Source organism: Gavia stellata, chromosome 2 (genome assembly GCF_030936135.1).
Source record: "Gavia stellata isolate bGavSte3 chromosome 2, bGavSte3.hap2, whole genome shotgun sequence".
Taxonomy (NCBI): Eukaryota; Metazoa; Chordata; class Aves; order Gaviiformes; family Gaviidae; genus Gavia; species Gavia stellata.
Genome location: NC_082595.1, coordinates 54,821,187 through 54,846,283, shown reverse-complemented (window position 1 = coordinate 54,846,283; position 25,097 = coordinate 54,821,187). Strand labels below are relative to the sequence as shown.

Here is a 25,097-nt window from a genome sequence, read left to right as displayed (position 1 = left end):
TTTATCTATAGACTTCTGTACCAAATAGCTACATACTGTTTGTGTTTTCTGTTACCGCTAGTCATTTCACTTTGTGGATTCGCAACAAGAAGAAAGTGCTATAATCATGGTTTAGAGATCTCTTAAAAATAATCTTTTGTATTTTTTTCTTCTTCTGAGAAGATATGTCTTGTGTAGCATAATGTAATTGTAGAAGGTCAAGGAGCCTAGAACTCACAGCTACCTGCATCTCAAGGAAACTGTGCAAAGTCCTAGCTAGATGATAAAGGGAGGAAACTCCCTTATTCAACCCATTTGCCACCATCATTGGCATAAAAATAAATGTCTCATTCATGTTCTGTGGTCCACAGCAAGTAGATTGCTAGAGATATTGAAAGCTTCAAGGTGGACATTAGGTATATAGGAAGACTTACAACCCTAGTTAGCAAGAAAGTCTTGTGTGCCTTGCCCACCACTCATTATTTCAGTTACCTCTGCTCTTTTCAAAGCAGAACTTGAATTTCTTATGCTTAGCATAAGCTACACATCATTACCCAAAATTACTACACTTTACCACTAGTGCCAACTTCACCTTCCATTTTATAACTCAATAAGGTGTAGCTTTTTTACTGGCCACCATTCAGTGGTTGGCAGGTGGCTGATGAAACACTCAGTGGAATTTTCCATCTGCTGTTCCATTCTTCCTATCCAGGCTTCGTAGGCCATTTATTTTCTCCTCAAACATTAAGCTCGCAAAAGACTTCTTCTGTCTTGTGCTCCGCCTTGCATGATGTGCACTAATCTGCCATATTTGAGTGATATTTTTTCATTTGAAAATACACTTAGTGATTTGTTCTTATTGCAGTGACAGTTTTGAGTGGGGGTGTATCCTATAACAGTTACCAGACGTGTCACCTCTTGATGCCATGCCAGCTAGTGTTCATCCCATCAAAGGGCTACTTAAAATAAGGAAGTGTTCATATTTTGTATGTTTTTAAAACATCAGGAACACCATCACATTATTATTAATGTACCTCACAGTCTTACATTTTTTTTTGGCGTACGTTATTAGAGCCAGGTTATAATATAGGTACAGATGTTTATTAGAAACAGATAGATGGCTCTCTTCTGGTTCTTGATAATGAAAGGAAAGTGCCACCTCACAGTTGTCTTCAGTGCAAGCAAAGGCTATGTACCTTGCTGGTTAGGGCTTTCAGCAGGACTGAGGACATGTCAGCTATTCCCCATGCTGGAGTATTCAGCTGTTGTTTGGGTGAATTTTGGTAGGTCTCTATCCTTCTCGTTCTTCAGGTCCTTATTTTTAAAATTAAGATAGTGGTGTTTCATGTCCTTTTGCAAGAGTCTTCGGATAAAGGGCACAGTAACAGACTTCTGAATTTATTTATTTATTTATTTATGCTTCCTAATGACCACAGAGGAGCAGAACAATTGAAGAGGAATAGCTGAGTAGGATCAGCACAGCAATACCTATCCCAGGATAGACAAAAGTTACCCATCCCAAAGGATGGATAAATCCAAACTGGGCCCAAGGTTTCTTGTAGTCTCATTTGTTCCGTAAATACTTGACTTGTGGTTCAGCTTTGCCCACCCCCTTTGCCCCCCTCTATCTTGACATGTAAATGGAGCCTTTCACAGTATTTTTCAAATTTTTTAAACTAGTGTTGTTCAATATCAAGGTTATGTAACATATGCAATGAGATTAAAATGAAAACAAATGGATAAGGAGTTGTAAATAAAAGAAGTTATTTCACTTTATGCTCTCCTAATTCCTGGTCTTTCCCATTAGCCACTAGAAAGCAGTTTTTTACAGGACCTGAGAAGAGATTGCTGTCCTGCAGTGTTACTGAAATGTAAAGGGGGGATGTCTCTGAAATGATCATGTTTATATGTTTTGTGAGTTTTCTTGTTCCTGGTTTTGTTCCTGACCCAATTTAAATCTTAACACTTTGAAAAGTCTGATGGCATAATATTCTGTGACTTAAGCATAAGTATACATATTCTTGTATGCTGTCAATGGGCATAATTTTAATATGATTTGTGCCTTTGCAGTAATTTTATTGCAAATTAAATTTAAAAAAGCTGTAAGCTGCTTCAAATGGAAGATAAAAAAGCCATATTAGATGAGAACAGAAGATCACCTAGGCACAGAAACTTGCCTCAAGCGGCAGCCAGTAGCAGTTGCCTAGTGAATAGTGCAGGACCCTGTACAGCATGGTCATTCCTTCAATTTACCCTCTACGGTTTCAGCAATTGGTAATTATGAGACTTCTTAAACCAAAGGCTATGGCCAGACCATCGTTTTTAAGTGCCATCAATGGACTAATTTTCCATAAAATTCAGTAATTATTTTCTGTCTAAAACACAAAAGCCTGTGGCAATATTTTTCCCAGTTTCATTATTCACCCTGTGAAAAAATATTTTCTTTTTTTTGTTTTCAGTTTTTCTTACATCATTGCAGCTGGCTGCCCCTACGGCTAGTTGTAGGAGAAATAATAAAACTTGTTCCCTACTTATTTCCTTTCAATCATCCTTGATTTTAAAGACTTTTTCATATCCCCCTACCGGTCTCTCTTTACTGACTTCAAGAGTCCTAATTGGTTTAGCCTGTCCTCAGTAGAAATCCTCCACTGTTGTGATCACCTCTGTTATATTTCTTTGTGCTTTTCCAGTTTTACTCTGTCTACTACTGCAAGTGTGGTACTCTCTCCAATAGTGCAGTTCTGTTTCATTGCCCACTCTTTCCTAATGATTTCTAAAATCTGTGTTTGTTTATCATCAAGCTGACATTTTATGCTAACTATCTGGAATAATTTTATAATTTCCTTAGTACTAATAGTTAATTTAGAACCATTCACTGTGTAAGTTATAGTGATAATTATCACTCTTTTAGATGAAATGGATGGATCAGATTCAGTTTGTCTGCACTTAGGCAGACCAGATGTCCCTCTGGAGGCCTTCAGAGACACATTCTTTAATTGAGTGTATCAGAAATTTGGTGGAGGTTCAATACCTAAAACACAGACAGAAGCTAGGGTCCTAAATTAGGTAGATTGGACCTCACCTCTGCTTTCTAAATAGACGTTACAACTGTGATGGCCCAGTGTCTTCTTTCCTAGGAAAGTAGTGTCTTTACATGGGGAAGGTTTATTTGCTCGGTGTAAGGGTTTTGCATCCATGTATGTGGTGAAACCTACTTCTGGGCAGGGAATGAAGGAGGAGACTTGATCACAGTTTAGCAACATTCACCACAGCAGGAAAGGCAGTTTCACCTAAGGGAGGGCAGCTATGCAGGAGGCAGTTGTTCCTACCTGAGTTTCTCACAAAGAGACAACATGAACGTCACTTCAAAAATATCGTAGATGCTGACAACCATTGGCAGCTCTGGGCAGAAATCTGCTGGCACTTTGTTTAGTTGCCCACAATACAAAGCTGTCTTTACACTGGAGTTTTACTTTTTGGCATGATTTTATTTGTATAGTGGGATAAATTAAGGAAAAATTTGATGATTCCTGTTTTTTCTTCATATTTTCCCAGATGTGCAAAAGCTTTATCCTTTCCTTTCTTCTCTCCAGTGTAGAACAACCTATCAATAGCATGGCATTTTGAATGGGCGTTGATCCTTTCTTTCCTTGGCTGCAGTAACAGAGCAGCAGGGATGAAAGAGGTTGATTCTGCTTCGGTTATTTTTTTCCGCTCAGAAAGAAGGCAGTTCTTATTAACATAAGTTCCCTTTCCACCTAATTATACTATTTGCCAGGGAGGTCAGTTGCCTGCATCTAAATTGTAAATGGACTTCTAATCAGTATGTCATCGGGCTAGAGATAAACCACAGGGTAAACCATTACCCCAGTCAAAACAGTGCCATGCAACACAAAGGAGGAACCAGCAGATTCAGCATTCACTGCATAAAGGTATGCTCTTGCTTTAGGAGAGAAGCAGCACACACAATATTATCAGATTATCTTTTCTTGACTTAAAAATACTCTCTCTAGAGAGGTCACCTATATCACTAAGAAATGCACGAACATTTGATGTTACGTAAACGTTAGTTTTTTCTATTGTTTCATTAATAATAGGAGTCCACTTTGAAAAAGACATTGTAGTTACCCTCAAATAATTGTATTAAAAGCTGCTGTCTAGCAAGGGTTAGAAAGTCAGTAGACACGCATCATTTAAAACACTGACTAATATGACTGTAGGAAAAAAGCTCCACTATTTGATTTTTTGCAATCTTGTGTAAGATAGCATACATTATGAAATTAAATTGAACACTATTAACCTTCCTCTCCTAGTCTAATCCACACTAAACTGGTCAAAAACAATTATAAAAACCTCTTTTTTGACAGGTCATGATTGGATAGATGATTGGTTTTTGTATAATTCGAGGGGGTCATTTACTAACAAGCCAGAACACTTAAAATGGCTAGATTTAAGCAGCTAACCTAAAATTGTCAGCTTTTTTTTTTTTTTTTTTGCCAGGCACTGTCTATCACAAGGCTCATGATTATTTCTTACAACAAAATATTCAGTGCAACAAATTAGTAGATTCTGCTATGTTGGTTGGGCTGCATTCCAATTACAGCCTTAGTGATGCTGGCTGCCTTCAGCACTGCCAGCACAATAATTATTGCTGAGTTTTCTAGACCTCATCAAACCAGCAAGGTGATCACCCCCTTGGAACAGCTGGGGATATGAGGTATGGAAAAGTGCAAAGAAATTGCTGCAAGTCTGTGCTATCATGCCAGCAAGTGCCACTTGAATGATGGCAGCTATTGGCAGGGGTAGGGCTCTGCTGGAGGAGAGCTTGCAGCAGTTCTAGATTATAGCTTTTGCTGCTTCCAAGGAGTATTGCTGTGGGCATTGAATTAAAGAAAGCAAATTGGAAGGTGGGGAAAACAGAGATTTGAAGGCAAGTGTAGAAGGGGAGATTGTGATTTGTGACAATGAAGCAATTTTTGGTTTACTGTATGTGATCGGCTTTTTTATGAAGCAAAAAACTTCCACAAACACCATAATGTCACTATGCAGCCCTCTCCAGCCTTCATCACATAATTAAGGTACCAACTGCTGTCAGCAAACTGATGTCATTCTTGTTACAATACAGAGAAGTATACTACTATTTAGTGGTATTTTACTATATGAAGTACAGAAGCAAAGTAAAAAAAAAATCTTATTTTAGATACTTCACAATATTGTCATCATCAAAATACCTGCTGAGAGATTACTACTGTGCTTGAATGCATATTTTGGATGAACAAATGGGTTTAATCCAGGATACTCAACACTAACATTTACACAAAATAAGCATGCAGTAAAAATCAGAGTTTAGCCTCAAATTAGTTGATGTAAATTATCTCCGTGTAAATCAGAGAAATATTATTGACTGCAGTAAACATTTATGCAAATAACCCTTTATATCCCTCTTTAGTATATCTGTTTCCTTTCCTGTTTCTACTTTTGTTTGAAATTTTTAATTTTGATCCAACTACATTTTATTTTCTGGACAATCTACGCACAGAGAAGTGTAATATTTTGACACCATTCTCATCACTGGGATACAGTGGCACCTATTAGCAGTTCACTGTGGAATACAGCAAGCATTCATCATGTGTGTTTAGTCTTTTGTCAGAGCTTTGCATCTATCCTTTTCCTTGTCCCTCACATTTTTAGCTTTTCAACCTTAACATACTGGGAGTAGAGCTTTGTGATACACTATGTCTTAAGATGGAACTTTATTATAGTCCATTTTTCAATATTTGTAGGTTGATAAGGCTTGGCTGCAAACAATATTTCAGAAACAATGTACTTAAGAGAAGGAGATATTTGTATACGTACATGAATTGGCATACTAAAGAGGTCAACATACGCTATTAGTACAGTACTCATTACAGACTAGCTTTTTATTAATTACATTTGTCATCAAGGCTAGGGAAAAGGAATGGCTAACCTGCCTTTTAATTTTATTATAGCTTTAATGTTGGAAGAGGCGAGAGAATGAGACTGTAATCTGTACTGCTTACTTATATTACAGAGGCTGGGCTTTCCACGGGCAGTCTATGGGTTTTGTATTTCTTTAAAACAGAAACCTTAGGGTCCTACTCATTTAAACATATTGTTTCATAAAAACAGAAAAAACTTTGTGTCTTCCTTGAAATGTTTAATGCGATCTTTTTGAGGGCAATGTCTGACTGACTCACTCTAGCTGTCCACAGGGCTTGGAATGGGGACCCCTACCCTAGTTGCCCCATGACCTAAGGTTTTCCTGTAATGACTATGACAGCATAGAGTGTTTCATATGCTGCCTTTTTTCCTTATAGTCATGTTCCAAAGCAGATTGAATACAAATGGTGAAATACTGAAAATTGCTGCAAATTGGCTGGCTCTAATCAACAATTCTTGAGTTGAATCAACAATCTTGAACTAGCCTATGAGAATACTCCATTTTCTTTACAAAAAAGAAAGCTTCACCCTTAGGGTAGAAATTTCTGTTTGTGGAACTGGCTTGTAGACAATAATCAGTGTTCCCCAGCTGTGATTGAATTTAAAGGTGCTGGCCCTGGGTCACTGAGCATCTGGAAGATGAGATCTCGAGACCTTGTGCTTGTCCCTGGGACTCTGGTGCAGAAAGCAGATGACAAGCCTGACTCTTAAGGTAGCCATATTGCAGAGAAGATGCATTGCTACCTTCAGCACTACTTGGAGTTCCCTAAGGACTAATGGCTTTAGGTAATAAGCAAAGTTTAGAAGCTATGGACTTTTCTGACTGTAACTGATGTCGATTATCTCTCTTCCATAAAGTGGTCTGCATAGTTTAAATGTCAGTTTCCAGGTTATGCCAAGGCATGAAAATGTAGCAGGTGCTTCACATGTTCTATATAAGAATAATGAATATTCCAGTAGGAGCATCTTAAGAGAGAGATTTCTGTAAGGTCAGACAAAGTCAGCATCCTGTTTATCCAGGTTTAGTTGTGGAATGAGTGACTATAAAGCGAGGAGCCCTTTGTGCCTTACAGTTGTGACATGGATTAGCTATCATTCTCTCTCTTGATTTGTGGATGCTCTTTTATGTCTGAATACAAGTAAAACCACCGTAGTGACTCTAGGTCGGCTATTTTCACTTGATATAGTCCTCTGATACCAAATGCCCAGTTCTTATTATCACAAGACTCAGTCCTGACAAGATAGTGCATGATCCCTGCCAAGACCACTCAAAATTATTTGGCTAATAAGGTTTCTTACAGGTGTGCCTTTCCTGCTGAGGAGTAGAGACTAAGTTTTTGTTGTTGTTAGAAGGTAACTTTTTTCAGGTATTAGGCCACATTCTATTTTTGGCTGAAGAAACATACACAGAAGATAGTTTTACTACCTCAAGTTAAGGTACCCAAGATACATCCTCTTGTCAACTCCAAAAACAGCATTATCACACCTTTGTTGAGTTTACAAATGTAATATACTGTAATTTGAATCACTGTGTAAAAACTACTTGTAACTTTGTGAATGAAAGCGAGACCTGGTTTATTGTCAAATATTTCCATAAAGACAGAAACAATTTGAAAGTATTAGATAAGGCTAATCTTTCTGAATGCTCTCTGAATGCTTGATTTTGCCTTCAGGCTTTACTGCAGGCAAATTCAGATTGTGCAATTATAAAATACCCTTAAAGCTTAATTCAAAAGTATTTTTATGCTCAGAACTGGCTCAAGGCTTCTCAGTAGTGTCAGTAAAATTGAATTTTGCCACCTTAAAGATGAGGTGTGGGATCCAGGGCTTCAATGCTCTTGCTAGCAGAAGGATGCAAAGGAAAGAGAGAGGAATAGGGCTAGGGCAGTGAGGTGGAAGGGAACACCTGAGAGATCCATCTTGATCTTCCCATTGTCAGTGGCAGAATGGGAGAAGATGGGGTTGAGCATGTTGGCAGTGTTTAAACCTATTCCCACCAGTTGTCACTAACCAATTTATCATGATCCCTCCTTTGGCCACAGTCACAGCTAGCCTGTCTCTGCAGACGTTTGATGTAAGCAAAACAGGCATCAAGCCCAAGACCATGCTTATGACCTACCTGACTTTGTACCAAGTAGTTTTATGAAGCTAACAATGCAGAGCAATGCCTCCAGTGAAAGCTAGATTCCCTGTATGTTTAAATGGTTTTGTTGATCCTTGATTCTATCTTAAGCTTGTACCAGTAAACTGGCACAGCTTTTGTAGGAGGGTCCTATAGCTGGGTCAGGCACTATGTTGCTATACTGCTTCCAGGCCTGAGCTGGCACACAGAGACATCAGCTGTGTCTGCCCTACACTCTCTAGTTTCAGAAGCACTGTTGGAAGAGGCAGCCCTCACATCTCTGCCCCTGTGATATAGGTCTGCACTCACTAATTCTGTAAATCTGGCTTTCTAAAAGTAAAAATCACATCTAAGCAAATATATTAAGCTGTTCTTATCTATTCTTTGTTAATAAAGATATTTATTTTTTTTGTGCATGCAGCTCATCTGATTTTGAATGTCCTTAAAAAACACATGGGCAGGTTTTACTAAATGCTTATTACACTCCTAGCTGGGACCTGACAGCTGAGTATTTTGTGTTATAACATTATCTTGGTTTTAACCTCATAGTTTGACCCAATTTATCAGTTTGAGTCTGAACGACTTTTGTGCACATTCAAACCTGACCTTCCTGGTTTTGGTGGAGTGCAAATATGTTTTATTAAAGTAATGCACAAATTGTTATTACAAAAGTTCATGAACAGGAAATAAAATACTTTGTAGGGATTAAAGCTTTTAGCACCTCTAAGTTATTATTACTTATGTTCATCCTGTAGCTAAAATACTAACTTCGTGATATTTAGCCTCATGGGTAGAACAGTTTACATGAAATTGATTTTTCAAATTTTCTTTCAGGCATGCAAAAGGATGTGTTTCTGATACATACCTAAATCTTGTTACTGTTGGCCAGCCAGAAACAAGAAACTTTGTAGACTTAAAACATACACATATGCACAAACACACACAAAATTTGCTGTAACATGATGTTAAGATTTGTGATCTAAATTGCAGCGTGAACTTAAGACACCAACCCATATAAGCTAGTCATTGGGATCAAGTGTGCAGTTGTATATAAAAATTTGCTCTGAAGACGAATGAATTGAAATACTCTTCTTGTTTCAAGAGTATTGAAACCTACTATACCTTACAAATTCTGAATTTTTGTTGTTGTTTTAAGTTATTAGCAAAGGTGAATTTGGTCTTCTACAGTAAAAAAAAAACTATAGACATCTAAGACACAATTATCTCTACATCTCTGTGTAGCTATATAAAATGTTGCCATGAATTCAAGTATTTGCTCCAGGTTTCAAAATTTTACATGTCTTAACTACAACACTTATTTAATTATTTCTTTATCATAATTCTACCAATATGGTTCCTATAAGATTATTCTAAAATTAATTTTGGGAAGCAGCATTAAAAATACCAAATAATTCAGTGTAAACTTAGGGATATCCCCCATTTTTTTTCCATCATTTATCTCTCTCATGAATATCGGTGTTTCATAACTTGTGGGGAGAAAGTATTTTGCAAGAATAGAATTTGTTGATCAAGCATTTTGCCAGCAATTTCCTCTTTTTTTCTGCCTGCTTACACAGGAGGTGATTCTTTCAGGGAAGTACTTGGAAGACAGGGTTTTGATTTTGTTATTGTTTGAGTCACTGGGTCTCCATGTATGTATGGTGGAGTCTAAATGTTTATAAATCGTGAATATAATACCCTGAAGATATGTTCAGTGCGCAGTAAATCATTTTTATTTAAACCAACTGTCAGCTTCACCAGCTCAGCTTTAGCTAGAATCTTTCTTATTTTCATATCATGAGTAATAATAACTGAAGTGTTATTTAGATAACAGTTCTGCTTCTCATTACTACATAACAGAAAACCTACTGTAGAAAGCTTGTATTTACCTGTTTTTTATTATTACTATGTTCAGTTAGAGAAGGCAGCAGCTGAGTCTTAAAATACACTCTGTATGTGTGGAGAGCCCTGTTGTCCTCAGTAGGTCACAGCAGAAATCCGCTTGTACGCAATACGATGCAGGCGATGTGGTCCTACATAGGATTTTTAAAAACTATGATTACTTTCTTATCAAGTGTGGTGGAGGCCTATTCCTTCTCTCAGCAGCATCAAATGGATTAAGGAGAGGAGCTTGGTATTATTATATACGTGATTCCTTTAAGGAACCAATGGACAAGTGGAAACTAATTCCGTCTTGATTTTAACTTGAATTACCTATGCTTGTGATAGTTTTTATTATATGTGCTGGGAACGCCATAGTGTCCGCAGCTCTTCACAGAACTTCATTTTAGTTTTGCCTTTCTTCTTACAAAAACAATTTCAAATCTTTTTTTCTTTCCCTGCTGCCTTGCAGTAAGGGACTTGACTCACATGCACATGCACGCTTACAGATGTGTAGCTGTATTTTGTAAGGATTTGACTTTCAAAATATTATTCTGTTTTTCTGCTGGGTAACTGTGGAGAATTCATTGAGTAACCGGGCCCTGTATCTCAGGATACTATCTGAAATTTTGATGAAAAATTAAATGAACCTCTTCAAGGAATGGCACAAATATATGCATTCTGCCTTAAAATGGTGGAAGTGCTGGGGGAGGGTTAGCTGGGGATGTTGCATGTGATGCAGGTAGGTTTTAGCATTAGAATTCTTTTATAAGGCAGAGGCCCAAAATATTTGTATTTATTGGGCTCTTTTTAACTTCCTATGCCATAGAACCAAGAACTGAAAGTCGTTAAAAACCCATATGTCTAACTTAAAAACACAAGCAAATGATTAGAAGCTGTGGGCATCTGATGCAACGCAATTGAGCTGAGGAGACTTAATGAGTTACTGATTAGAGCTTAATTTCTGTAGCTCATTCTTAGCCTGCACCAGTCATGATATGAACCACAGTTGCTTAATTCTCCTTCACTGTGATTTAAGCTAATACTCTCTTCTTCCTTTGGAGTGAACTGAGCGCCTGTTACCATGACTCAGCTGGTGAGTCCACCAGTTGAGTGTGACTCTGTCCCAGGCCCCAGCATACTGGGTGCCTCTGTGCTGTGTGTGCTGTCCAAGGGCCCTGGCTGGCAGGGGCTGTACATACTGGCTTGTATATGTGTGCTTGTATGCACTTTAATTTATATCAATGCAAAGTTTTGATTCTGTATCATTATGAAGTAGTTGTGGTTGAGTTTCTTCTCAAGGAGCTTTCTGAGGAAAGGCACTTTGTCATTTTCCATTTTGGAGTTTATGCTATAAATCATCTTTTGACTGGTTTCTCCTTTGTGGTTCCTGTCTGGAATTTTAGTCCAATCATATACTTTAAGAATCATCTCAAAACGGTTTTCTTTATCCTCTAGAAATTCAATTCTTAGATCCCTCAAGGTCAGTAACACTGTTAACCTGTTAACAACCAGCCTCTGACAAGAATCTGCAAATTTTTTGAGCTATTCCAACTTGACAGTATACAGGCTGATTTTATTTTGTATTTATTTTTAAAACAGCAGAAGTCTGGAAAAAAAATGCATTAGTAAAAATGGTTTACTGTAATTACCCCTAACTCTTCTATAATTTTATCAGTGATCACATAAGATAATCTGTCTATGATATTGCATTTATTTGGAAGCCCAAGAAGATGATGTGGTGGATGTTTGTTTTCTAACATTACGAACTGACTCTCTATAACCCTACATTTTTAGTTTACTGTATTATTAAAATGGAGTTGAATTAAAACAGATTTGTCTTTTCTTACCATAGTGTAATTTTTCATCCAAAGCATCCATTTTTCCTCTTTCCTGTTCTTATTTTAAACTCTTTTTTCCAGAAGAAGAAGAAAGAAAACAGACAATTCTTTATTCCTAGACTTTAAAGACGAATATTTCTTTGTCAGACCTTTTCTTTTCTCTCCGTAATGTCCTTGAAACATCATTAAACATTTGAAGCTGGTGGATATGATTTTGAGAAAGAAGTGCAGTTGTTTAACCAAAAATTTTAAGGTTTTAAAGTAAAAGGAAAAAAAAATCTTTCAAAATCAGGTCTGTATTTTCTCTTGCTATGTAAGGAAATCCCTTATGATTCTGACATCTGTGGAAGAGGAGGAAGCTACATAATACTGTTTTTAATAGATTTTGTCAGTACTTTGTCCTACTTTTCACTTTTCCCCTTTTAGAAACACAGACCCAATGAGATTTTTTTTGAGTAACTGCACGTAGTAAGTCCATATTGTTTTTCTGTTTGTTTGTGGGTTGTTTTTATTTTCTCTCCACCTTCATCTTCTCAGGAAGTGGGAATGAAGATCTGGTTCTGTTCTATATTTTCCATTTGATAAATCTGCGATGCACCTTGCTGTGGTAGTCTGATCTTCTAAGGAACAGCAGCTGCGTTTCTGCAGCATTTTATCTCTGCACAGCCTACCAGAATGCTGCCATTTCACATATCCAACAGTCCCCACAAAGAGCTGATTCCTTGGAGTGACAGGAGAAAGTATAATAGCAAGTCTGCCTATGGCAAACATGAGGTAGATACACAGGGACAGAGGTGGTGCAGACTGGTTTCCTTGTTCTGCACAGCAAATATTTACACACTGCCTTGTGTGCCATGTTTTCTGGTAGGTCCTCCCACCTGAAGTTTCAACATGACCACAAAATCTGAGGGAGTGGTTGCTTGGTACTGAAGAACTAACTAATCATCAAAAAAAAAAAAGTAGTACATTGGTGTGTGGGAAGTGAGGATTTGCACAGAATAGCCATTTATCCAGCACAGCCCCATAAACAAGTTTGGTGGAACTACTGCGTCTTTCACCAAAAAAAATATAAAACAAAAAAAAACATGCTTGATGCATCATAGTGCAGTTTCCTTTTAACCTAAAGTTGCAGCAGAAATACTATGTTTTCTACTTTCTTATATAATTAACTACCGTGCTGCAATTTTCCTCTATAATTGGCATACTTAACCGTATGATTTCCTACTGGTTGAACGGTTTGCGTCATCCCTTGTATTTTTTTGCTTGCTGAATCCCTACTGTTACTATACTAGAAGCTTGTACAGTCTAGACGCTTTGCTACTGCTTTGCTATTGTCATTTACTCTTTGTTCAGCTGATGAAAATAAGAGCTCTGTGCCCAGAGTGAGGATTTTCCCTTTGTCACCTGTTTAACAGCATTTTGGGTGTAGCACGTCTTTTGCTGATATCCCTAACAGACTTCACACAGACCTACATAACACCACTTTATGCCACATGTTGGTCTTTTTTATATAAATGACTATGTCAGTAGTCAAGGAAATGTTCTTAATTATAAACTTAGAAGCACAGGGAGTCTGAGATTTCATGAAATTCCTAATACAGCTTGGCCTTCCTTTTCTCTCTTCATCACATTTTCACCATTAGAATATTATATCTTGCGATTCTGGGAACTCTTCTGTGATGCTGCTTTTCTAGGGAGCGTTGTAGAATAGCACAAATCAGTTCATTAAGGTCTTGGATGATGTAGGACCGGCATATCTTTCTGTCAGTAAATCTGTAAAATAAAATGCTAGGCAAAATACCAAGACTGGCTATAAGCTGGATGCATTGTGTGAAAGGAATCTTCATTTTAGAGAGGAATTCAGTGGTTAACATGAAACCCTGAACTTTCAAATTCAAAATGATATGGCTGACAAACTTCCCCAGGGTTATTTTGAGAATCCCTATCTTAAAGTTCAACATATGCCGGTAAGTACTGTATAGTTAACACTCTTTATATTTGCAGTGCTGGTGTAAGTGTAGGCTTGTCTTTTTAATGGCAAGTTTTCTTACTTAATTTCAAAAAGAAAGTGTTGGTGTGGCAGTGGACTGTGGCATGAAAATTGAAAAGCTCTCCCATAGTTATATCATGCAAGAACAGTGGTGAAGAGTAGTTAATTATTCATTTAGTACTTGATCTCAAAAGGTGTTATTTTTTAAATGAATGGAGTATGTGGCAGATACACCTAATTCAGTTAATCCACAGCATAATATGAACTGAGTAAATAGTCACCTGTCATTTAATGAAACTTTATAAAGAAACAGCCTGCTTTATCTTTCTTTTGTGTGTGTGGTGGTGGCATTGTTGTTGTTGTCATTATTATTTTTATTTATTTCTATTTTTATTATTATTTTTATTTTTATTTTATTTTGATTATTCACATTTTCATGAAATGCATCTATTCACCGCTCCAGTTAGTGAAATTGTTGGAATTGTGTCAAAGAAACTCCTTACCCTTTCTGTTTAAACTCACTTTCACCGTTACATTGCCTTCTAATATTCATGTCAATACTAATTTTATCAAAACATGCCATTCTGCCTATGGGTTGGGGTGCAGTGCTGTATTTTTATATAATATCTGAGCACCAATTAAGGGACAACTACTATTTGAATTCTGAAATTATTTCTACTGATACTGTTAGAAATGCAGTTTTTCTACTTTGTGATCTATCTGCTTGGAATGTTACTGCTTGAAAACAGTCATCAACAGCCCAAGATTGTCCCTGGATTCGCTTTTTAAAATTAAGTAACTAGAGTCTTAGGTAACAGCTTATATTTCAGCTGATGTTTGTGACAGTGGGAGGACGTAAATGGGAGTCATTATCAGTAGAACCAGGTCAAAAATTTGCATGCATTTGGTTACAGGTAAAAGCCCACTAACAAGATAGCTGGGGATAGAGGGAACAGAAAAAAATCAAAAGGTAGGGAGATAAGGGAAGTAAAGAGACAGGACTAGACTGAAGGATGGTGTTTGTGAATAGAATCAAAGTAGCTGAGAAGATGTCATAAGCCTGCCATTTATTTTCAGCACCGGTACCCTAGAACATTATAGCATTTGCTGGTGTGTAGCATTTGCTCGTGGTTTAGACAGGTGCACTCTTCGCTGGGTTAAAAACTGGCTGGATGGCAGAGCCCAGAGAGTTGTAGTGAAGGGGGTGAAATCCAGCTGGCGGCTGGTCACAAGCGGAGTCCCCCAGGGCTCAGTTTTGGGGCCGGTCTTGTTTAATATCTTTATCGATGACCTGGATGAGGGGATAGAGTGCACCCTCAGCAAGTTTGCAGACGACACCAAGTTAGGCAGGAGTGTTGATCTGCTTGAGGGTAGGACGGCTCTGCAGAGGGATCTGGACAGGCTGGATCCATGGGCCGAGGCCAATTGGATGAGGTTCAATAAGGCCAAGTGCCGGGTTCTACACTTTGGCCACAACAACCCCAGACAACGCTACAGGCTTGGGGATGAGTGGCTGGAAAGCTCCCCTGCAGAAAAGGACCTGGGGGTGTTGATCGACAGCCATCTGAATATGAGCCGGCAGTGTGCCCAGGTGGCCAAGAAGACCAACGGCATCCTGGCTTGTATCAGAAATAGTGTGGCCAGCAGGAGTAGGGAGGTGATCGTGCCCCTGTACTCGGCTCTGGTGAGGCCGCACCTTGAACACTGTGTTCAGTTTTGGGCCCCTCACTACAAGAAGGACATTGAGGTGCTGGAGTGTGTCCAGAGAAGGGCGACGAAGCTGGTGAGGGGTCTGGAGCACAAGTCTTATGAGGAGCGGCTGAGGGAGCTGGGGTTGTTTAGCCTAGAGAACAGGAGGCTGAGGGGAGACCTTATCACTCTCTACAACTACCTGAAAGGAGGTTGCAGAGAGGTGGGTGTTGGTCTCTTCTCCCAAGTGACTGGTGACAGGACTAGAGGAAATGTCCTCAAGTTGCACCAGGGGAGGTTCAGGTTGGATATTAGGAAAAAGTTCTTTACTGAGAGAGTAGTGAAACATTGGAACAGGCTGCCCAGGGAGGTGGTAGAGTCACCCTCTCTGGAGGTATTCAAGGAGCGTGTGGATGTGGCATTGTGGGATGTGGCTTGATGGGCATGGTGCTGTGTGGTGTGGGTGGGTTGTTTTGGTGTGGGTTTTGGTGTATTTTGTGGTTTGTGGGTGGTTTTGGTTTGTGTTTGTGGGGGGTTTTTTTTGTTGTTTTTGTTTTTTTTTTATGGTTGGACTTGATGATCTTACAGGTCTTTTCCAACCTTAGTGATTCTGTGATTCTGATTCTGTGATTCTGTGATATAACTAATGATTTGTGTTTCTCCTGCAAACATACCATCCTAGTGAACAGTTTAGTATCTCGGTAGAATTGCCCACATTAATATTTTAGCTAACTGAATATAAGTCAGTAAACTGTCAGTGAGAAATGCAGCTTTCATTAAAACAAGAAGGTGAAACATTGCAAACTCATTTCATTTTACTGCTGACGGAAGTATTTTTTTAACTCGGGACAATTATCTTGGGTATGGGAAGGGGAAATGCCTAATAGATGTTTTCTGGTCTGTTCTAATCTATTTATGCTTTTCCTTTTTAATCATAGGTTTCTGTGCTCGAGAGGCAGATATTTGACTTCCTTGGTTATCAGTGGGCACCCATCCTGGCAAATTTTATACACATTATTATAGTCATACTTGGCTTATTTGGAACCATCCAGTATAGACCTCGTTACATAACAGGAGTGAGTATTTAATTTTATTTACTTATTTTGATGTGCATGTAAAAAAAAAAAAGTGTTCCAAACTCCATTGCTTATAAATGAAACAGAAATCTTATCTTGGTTTAACTTTCTTCTGTAATATTTTACATTTACTTATTATGCTTTTGAGACACCTGCAATAATTAAGTGGTAACAACCTAGAAAAGTTGAAAGTCAATATGAACTTGACATGACAATAAGAACTTTCAAGAAATGAAGTCAGTTAAGAATTGCAGTATCCTCAGAATTACAGGGATTTAGAGCTAGAATAAATGCTAGCCATAACTTTCCTAGATACACTGGACCTCCCCAACAGATCCATGATTTATTATAGCTACTCATTATTGTTATTAACCATAGTTGCTGCAGTGCCTATCTGTTATGTATATCCATCCTAGAAATTATAGTCCAAGTTGAAAATGAAGTATGAGAATATGGTGAGAAATGCAGGTTTCATGGTTATGGACTGAGGGCTCCAGAATCAAAGTAAGGATTTGGATGTTTATATTTTTAATCCATTTCTTTTCCTTATTTAGCTACCCCTCATACACAGACTCAGTATTGCTGTGCTCTCTGGTACAATACAGTATTAATAAAATCCCCATTTCATACTCCGGGTGTGGTTTTTTCCCCATTTGTAGGTCTATAAAGACCAAATAACAAATCTGAAAGCCATTGTTCAGAACACCTTTTGTTAGAAATAGATTTGCATAACAAAATTTCTATTAAAATTGACTGCTAATTCAGTTAAAGCTTGTATACTTTTCAAAGACAGACAGCAGTTGAAAAGATTTGCCTATACACAATGATATTTTCATGTCAAATGAAAATAACTTCACTAAATTTGCACCCACTTCTGCAAAGTCTTTTTCCTCTTATACTGTTCCATCATATACCAGTAATCACTCAGGAGACAGAAAGGTTTTGCTTCTACCCCTGTGCTACCATCCACATTGCAGTAGTGTGATGCTAACAGTAATACATTAACATTTGTGTTTGTGTTTGTATCTATCTCTGTGATTTCCTATATGCAGAAAATGTGGGTGCACACCTATAATGTCTTTATGGATGCACACAATTTAATATATTCCAAAACATTTATTATCAACATTGAAAAATATATTGCAAGCCTTCAATATTTAGTCACAACTCTGGGAGTCACGTGAATGTGAACTGGAGTTTTCTTTCGTTTCTAGTGCTTTGACTGGTACAAAAGGCTTGAAAATAACAAACCAAAATTCAAGCAAGTGTCAGTTAAATAAAAAAAGTTCCATTCCAAGACTATTCCAAGGCTTAAAAATGAGCATGAGCATAAAATGCTGAGATAAACAAAAAAGCTAGATTTAAATGGCCTTTTCAACAGAAGTGCAGAAAATTACCTGCTAACAATGATGAGTGCATTGTGAATGGGGAGGAATACCAGGCTTATAAACAGGTAACATTCATATGAGTTTCTGGATGATGCTGTTTGTGCCACACCATCCTACTAATTTTCACACATGTCTTTTCTTAGAGCTCCCCTCACCATCACTGTGTAGCTCCCCTGGCTTTGTGAGTTTGCATACGTGCATCCTCTCAATGAACTGGATAGAACCAATCTAAGATCAAATCGTTTGTCTTGCTCAGATTTCATAATAGACACCTGAGTCTGCTATCTATCACAGACTGCTTAGATAAGGAAACAATGAAACTTTTGTCCTTCATTTAGTTGGATCAACAGAGGAGTGCTGTGATTTTTTCATTTCTACTGCTGCTCCCTTTGGAGAGTATCTAAAGTCAGGATGAGGGAAATGGTACTTGTCAGTGGAGGGGGAGATAAGGGAAGTGCATCCTTTTCTTCAGTTCTTGTGGGCCCAGAACAGGCATCTTGTTGAAGCTGGGCAAAACTCAGTGGTGTCAGCTGACATCAGGAGTGAAATTATTAGTTCACAGGCGAGAAGAGAGAAAACAGCCTATCAGCTTGCAAGGGTGTAGCTATAAGGTTTTCAGGTGAGTGGATGTAAATACTGAGACTTCGATAGAGTCCGCAAGGGTCAATCTATCTTGAGTGGACCCTATAGGACCCTTAATCTACAGTCATGTTAGTACCTCAAGTATAGCTTGCTTCAACAAGATCACAATAAATCTCCTTTTTACTGTGCATGCTTCATAAAGTATACAGCAAAAATGTTTTCCAGAGTTTGTGAATCATAGGTTAAAGAGAGCAGGGAGGTTTTAAGGTGAGATTTAAAGAAAGTGGCTCAGGGAGAAGATGAAATAAGTTTTAGAGAGATGGGACACCACAAGCGAAAGTGTGTCCTTGAACTCGCAAGAGTCACAGGGAAGTTCAGAAGTGGATGACGGAAATAGGTGACTGTTTGGTTTCAGGCCTTGGAAAATAGTTCAGATTACATGGGATGCAGGAGTTGTTGTGGACAAAGAGGACAGGAAATTGAAGTTTAATATCATCAAAGGGGTTAATCTTAATGTAGGTTCAGCAAAAACACATTCATTTTTGCTTGTAAACCTAAACCATTAACCAGTAAATAAGCAATTGATTCAGGAGGTGAAAAACCTGTTCTGAGGGTGGGAATGAGTGTCTTTTCAAAGATGTGTTTTCAAAAGATAACAATTAAGTAAGCCATTTTTTTGTGAAAACAATAATGATACAAGGACTGCTTAACAGCACTATGCTGAAACAAAGAATTAAGAATTTCAGTAGGTTAGCCAGCGTAATGACTGAGATGTAAATGTGGTTTTTAGCAGTGCTGTCATAAGATCCATTAATGCAAATGCCTGAGAGTTAATATAATACAAATGCAAATTATTAAGGGTTCTGGAAAGTAGCAATGTTCTTTACCTGGGTAGGGCTCTGTCTGGAGGCTCAGTTTCTCCCCATTCCTTCTATACAGGGCTTCCAGCTGTGCTGATATGCTGGATTATTAGTCACCTGACTAATTTAGTGACCTTCTACAGTGGAGTAACTGCATCAGTAGACAAGGGAAGAGCTATGGATGTAATCTATCTAGACTTCTGTAAGGCCTTTCATATAGACACCCACAATCTGGAAGACAAGGATGGAGAGAAAAATAAACTCCCCATGATCCAGGAGGAAGCAGTTAACAACCTGCTATACCACCTGGAGCCTGATGTCATCCACCTAAGAGTACTGAGGGAGCTGGCAGAGGAGCTTACCAAGCCACTCTCCATCATTTATCAACAGTCCTGGTTAACCAGGGAGGTCCCAGACGACTGGAGACTTGCCAGTGTGATGCCCATCTACAGGAAGGGCCAGAAGGAGGATCCGGGGAACTACAGGCCTGTCAGCCTGACCTTGGTGCCGGGGGAGGATCATGGAGAGGTTCATCTGGAGGGTGCTCACAGGGCACGTGCAGGACAACCAAGGGATCAGGCCCAGCCAGCACGGGTTCATGAAAGGCAGGTCCTGCTTGACCAACCTGATCTCCTTCTATGACCAGGTGACCCGCCTAGTGGGTGAGGGAAAGGCTGTGGATGTTGCCTACCTGGACTTTAGCAAAGCCTTCGACACTGTCTCCCACAGTATTCTCCTGGAGAAGATGGTGACTTGTGGCTTAGACAGGTGCACTGTTCTCTGGGTAAAAAACTGGCTGGACGGCTGAGCCCAGAGAGTTGTGGTGAATGGAGTCAAATCCAGTTGGCGGCCGGTCACAAGCGGAGTCCCCCAGGGCTCAGTTTTGGGGCTGGTCTTATTTAATATATTTATCGATGATCTGGATGAGGGGACCAAGTGTTCCCTCAGTAAGTTTGCAGATGACACCAAGCTGAGTGGTGCGGTTGAAACGCCTGAGGGACGGGATGCCATCCAGAGGGACCTTGACAGCCTTGAGGAGTGGGCCTATGTGAACCTCATGAAGTTCAATAAGGCCAAGTGCAAGGTCCTGCACCTGGGTCGGGGCAATCCCCAATGTCAGTACAGACTGGGGGATGAATTGATTGAGAGCAGCCCTGCAGAGAAGGGCTTGGGGGTACTGGTGGATGAAAAATTGGACATGAGCTGGCAACGTGCACTTGCAGCCCAAAAAGCCAATTGTATCCTGGGCTGCATAAAAAGTGTGAGTGACATAAAAGTGTGATCAGCAGGTTGAGGGAGCTGATTCTCCCCTTGTACTCAACTCTCCTGAGACCCCACCTGGAGTACTGTGTCCAGCTCTGAGGCCCACAGTACAAGAAAGACATGGACCTGTTAGAGCAGGTCCAGAGGAGGGCCACAAAAAAGATCAGAGGGATGGAACACCTCGCCTATGAAGAAAGGCTGAGAGAGTTGGGGTTGTTCAGCCTGAAGAAGAGAAAGCTTCAGGGAGACTTTATTGCTGCCTTTCAATATATAAAGGGGACTTATAAGAAAGATGGAGAAAGACTTTTTACCAGGGCCTGTAGTGACAGGACAAGGGCCAATAGGTTTAAACTGAAAGAGGGTAGGTTTAGCCTGAACATAAAGAAGAAGATTTTTACAATGAGGATGGCAAGACCTTGGAAGAGGTTGCCCAGAGAAGTTGTGGATGCCCCATCCTTGGAAATATTCAACATCAGGTTGGATGGGGCTTTTAGAAACCTGATCTAGTAAAAGATGTACCTGCCCATGGCAGGGGGGTTGGACTAGATGAGCTTTAAAGGCCCGTTCTGACCAAACCATTCTGTGATTCTATGAAAGAAAAAGAGTAAGGAAATGCCACTGAATGCACGGATGTTTTCTGGTTCCTGCATTAAGGAAAACGTTAGCAATGTCATTCTACTATTCTCTTAAAATTTCTAGAAAGCGTTCGCAGAATATATAAGACAAAATGTCCCATTTGTACTGTATGTTGTTCTCTTCTCCAAACAGAGGAATCCTGACAGGTGAAGCCCACCTTATGGTTCTCCAGTGCTACAGAGGTAGCACTGTAAAATTAAGTACTTTGTTTCTTCACTGCCATGGGAAGAAGATAAAGGAATGTCTAGTGGAGCTTGACAGCGACGTAAACAGAGAAAAACTTTGAAGTGAATTAGGAAATACAAGAATTTGAGGAAAATCATGTCTGGGAGGTAGATTCCACTGTAATTTCCACTGCTTATTTGTACCTTCTAGACCTGCTATATTTACTACTTCTAGAATTAGTTCCAACAAAGAGAGATTTTTTGCACAATTCTGTAGGTTTTATTGAGTAGTCTTCTAGACAAAGCAAGAGTGATAAGAAAGTGAAAAAGCATTTGCACTGAAGAACAAATTCTCCTGCCTTGAGCATAAAGTGAAGATCCGATACCAGTAGGAGAGAAAACTTTTAATCCAGAAGGAATTAACCTTGTTTCAAACCTGTGATAGTAGGAGATTGTATAAATTTTTTTCTTGGAATGACCTATTCATTACACAGTTCAAGTGGACTTTGGGTGTGTGTGAAGCAAAATTATGCAGTGGACAACAACGTTACTAACATTTCCCAGGAATTAATTTTGTTCTATTATTTCCTTCTCTTAGACATAATGGTAACACCCCCTAATAGTAGTGAACATAATAGGGACTCATACAGAGTACAGTATACTAGCAGAAGAGAACAAGGATCTCAATTTGACTCAAAGCAAATTTGCAACCTTTAATAGCAAAAAGAATCTTGTACAGGATAATACCTGGTCACATTAAGTCTTGGAGAAAAGGATATATTATTACTGGTACATTACTTAACATGTAATTGCTGATATATATTAAAAAAGAGAAAGACGCAATTACATTATGTCTGAGCTTCTTGCAGCATCATCAGTGTGCCAAACCATTAAGCCCCAGAGAGTATAACTGAGTTAATATATGCCTTTTTAAAGACTAGATGTTGTCAATGGCTTCAACACCCCTAGTGGGATCTACTTAATGCCTTCTACAACAAATAGCCCTGATTCTACCAGATCTGTTTTGGAGTATTTCAGTTGTATATTGCAATGTGGTATCTTCCATGTTTTTTAAGTGTTTCAAGTAGTACATTAAAGTGTGCAGCAGTTCATCTCTCATATGTACCTACCAGGATACTATCAAATAACATAAACCATGCCATAGAAAACTGTAAAGCCAACAACAGCAGGGAATCTGCAGTTCTAGAGCCATGCTCTCTGAGCTACTTTTTAAACACAGGCTCTGTATAGTTAATGATTTGGCAAGAATTTTTGGTGAGAAAACATTTCAGGAGACCATTTTGCTAAATCTTGTAAGACAACCAGTTTTTAGTTCTTTTTCCTGATGAAACAGTTATTTATAGTAAAAGGAAAGGATTCTTATGCTTAACATTTTTTAATAACTGAGTTCTTCTAAGATTAATTTACCTTATTGACCTAATCTGATTTATTTTCCAGATACTTGTTTTATTTAAAGTAAGAAAGTGCATGTACTCAAGCTCACTACAGGAATTATTTAAAAAATATATTTTACTTCTGCTTTCTTTATAGCTGTTGGAAAAAAAAAATATATAAAAACCCATTTAATAAAGAGGAGAATGGTCGTTGGATATTCTGGTCAGCCTGCAAGGCACAAAGCTATTTAAGTCTGTGAAGTCAGACTCCTACCTGAGACTGCTCTCTATAAAGGGGTTTCTCTCAGGAAGTACTTTTGTCTCCATTCTGAGACAAATCATTCACTGCTTCACCTTAATTGTACTTATGTGATAATTTACCATGTTGCAACTAAAATGTAGACATTTATTTATAGAAGGAGGCTCATAGTCACACAAACTACTTCTATGTTCTACACAACTTTTCTGAGCAAATGATAATGTGGGGACACAAGCAATAATCTTCTGCATAATCATTGTGAGCTAATGCCCAATAATACTGTAAGTACAATTAAGTAAATAAAGACCTTGAACATTTTAGTAGCAGCTTTGTCTGTTGGCTGTCACAGAAGACTGTGAATCAGGATACTGATTCTGTTTCAAAATGTGCCATTGGCAAGATGTTTTGTTTGCTAACATGTCGTTCAAGCGCACATAATGATATTCCTCAGTTTTTTCCTTGATTCAGTAGTTTGCCATGGGTAATAATGAATGTGAATGTTTATTCTGTAGTTTGTATCTATGCTTTTTCAATGTATTCAGTTACTGAATACAATGATGCTAATATTCAACATAGATTTCTGGTATTTTTAATTATAAATTAAGCAATAAAATAGTTAGCTATATAAATAAATAGATATTATATTTACTTATATTTCGAAGAAGACCAGCCTCTTAAACTCACATTTCTGGCAAGTGAATTTCTTTTCTGCAAATATCACTAATACCAGCAACAGAATAATTATTTTTTTAGGCTATTCTGCTACTATGTTTACTAAAGTCTTTGTTGAATGTTAACCAGAAAGCAGGCTGAACAAGACTGAAGTAAATCCACTTAAAATTGGCAATGGTACTTGTAGGAAACATTTTTCATTATCCATGCTGTTCTCAGTGTAAAACTTCCAGGATTTATTGGTTTCAGTCAGGTTGAAAATATTGTGATGCAAGTTGATTTGTATTTTAGTACTTACAGGCCAGATCAAAACTAGGAATTGTGTGACCACAGAGGTTGTATTTCCATGTTAGTAGAAAAATCTGTGTCAGTAAAAAGTTACATAATGCCTAAAAAGTCAGAGGTAACCCAAATGTATATATACCCACTGGAAAACCTAAGACAGAACAAAAAAGAGAGGTGTCTCAATGACAGGCAATAAATGAGAATGTTGACAGAATAGTAATTTCCCCAAATAGTAGAATCCCAGAAATTAAGCACCATATAGTGAGTGTGTGCCTTAAACAGGGAGGACATAATAGCTATTTTGTTTGGGAATTGCATGTGTATAAAGAAGTTCTTACATCTGGGAAAGAAATAAGTGGAGATACTCATCCAGTAGTTTCAAGTCACAGTAATATAAGCACACTACCGCTACATTTTCAATCAGAAAGATCAAAAAGATTTAGAAAATACAAACTATACAAGATGGAGATGATAGCATCCCACAAAGTGGTCATTATGGAAAGCTCTGTCTGCACCTAAATAGAAAAAATGCTCAGTCCGGCCAAACTTTAACAAAATAGTTCCCTAACGCTTACTCATTTTATTCATGGGGGTGTTGACTGAAAATAAGTCACATAGAAAGTTTGCCCTCAGTTGAAAGTGAATCAGATGAGTTTGTTAAAAAATAATTATATCTGAGTCATCAAATAATAGTGACTACAATATTAGTGATCACTGTGCCTCAGGAAATATCAAGAATCAAACATTTATTAGTAATCCTCATCTTGGTGAAAAATGGGGAATAAAACCTTGATCATAGTTTAGGATTCCCAGAGACTCCCCAATTAAAAAGGACACAAAGCAAAGGAGAAACAGCACACTCATATGGCTGCTTAGTAGAGACGGGTAACTAAAATAAGCACCTCCGTGAGAGTTTCTGTCTGATGAAGTAAATTAAAGAACATTATTAAAATTATAATACAGCATAGGATTGTACAGAAGTAAGAAAAAGCTTTGAAGAGCAAAGTGCATGACCAAGAGTATGAGGACAAACAAAAAAGTACTGAATAAAAATA

General features: G+C 38.3%; 1 protein-coding gene across 1 annotated transcript in view; it reads left to right on the top strand.

Annotated features, from left to right (window-relative positions):
- Window positions 1-25,097, top strand: part of NKAIN2 (sodium/potassium transporting ATPase interacting 2) — a 545,680-nt gene that overhangs the window by 228,322 nt on the left and 292,261 nt on the right. Inside the window, exon 2 of the mRNA XM_059835455.1 lies at window positions 16,402-16,539. Coding sequence (XP_059691438.1) covers window positions 16,402-16,539 — 138 coding nt within the window. The remainder of the gene's footprint in view (window positions 1-16,401; window positions 16,540-25,097) is intronic.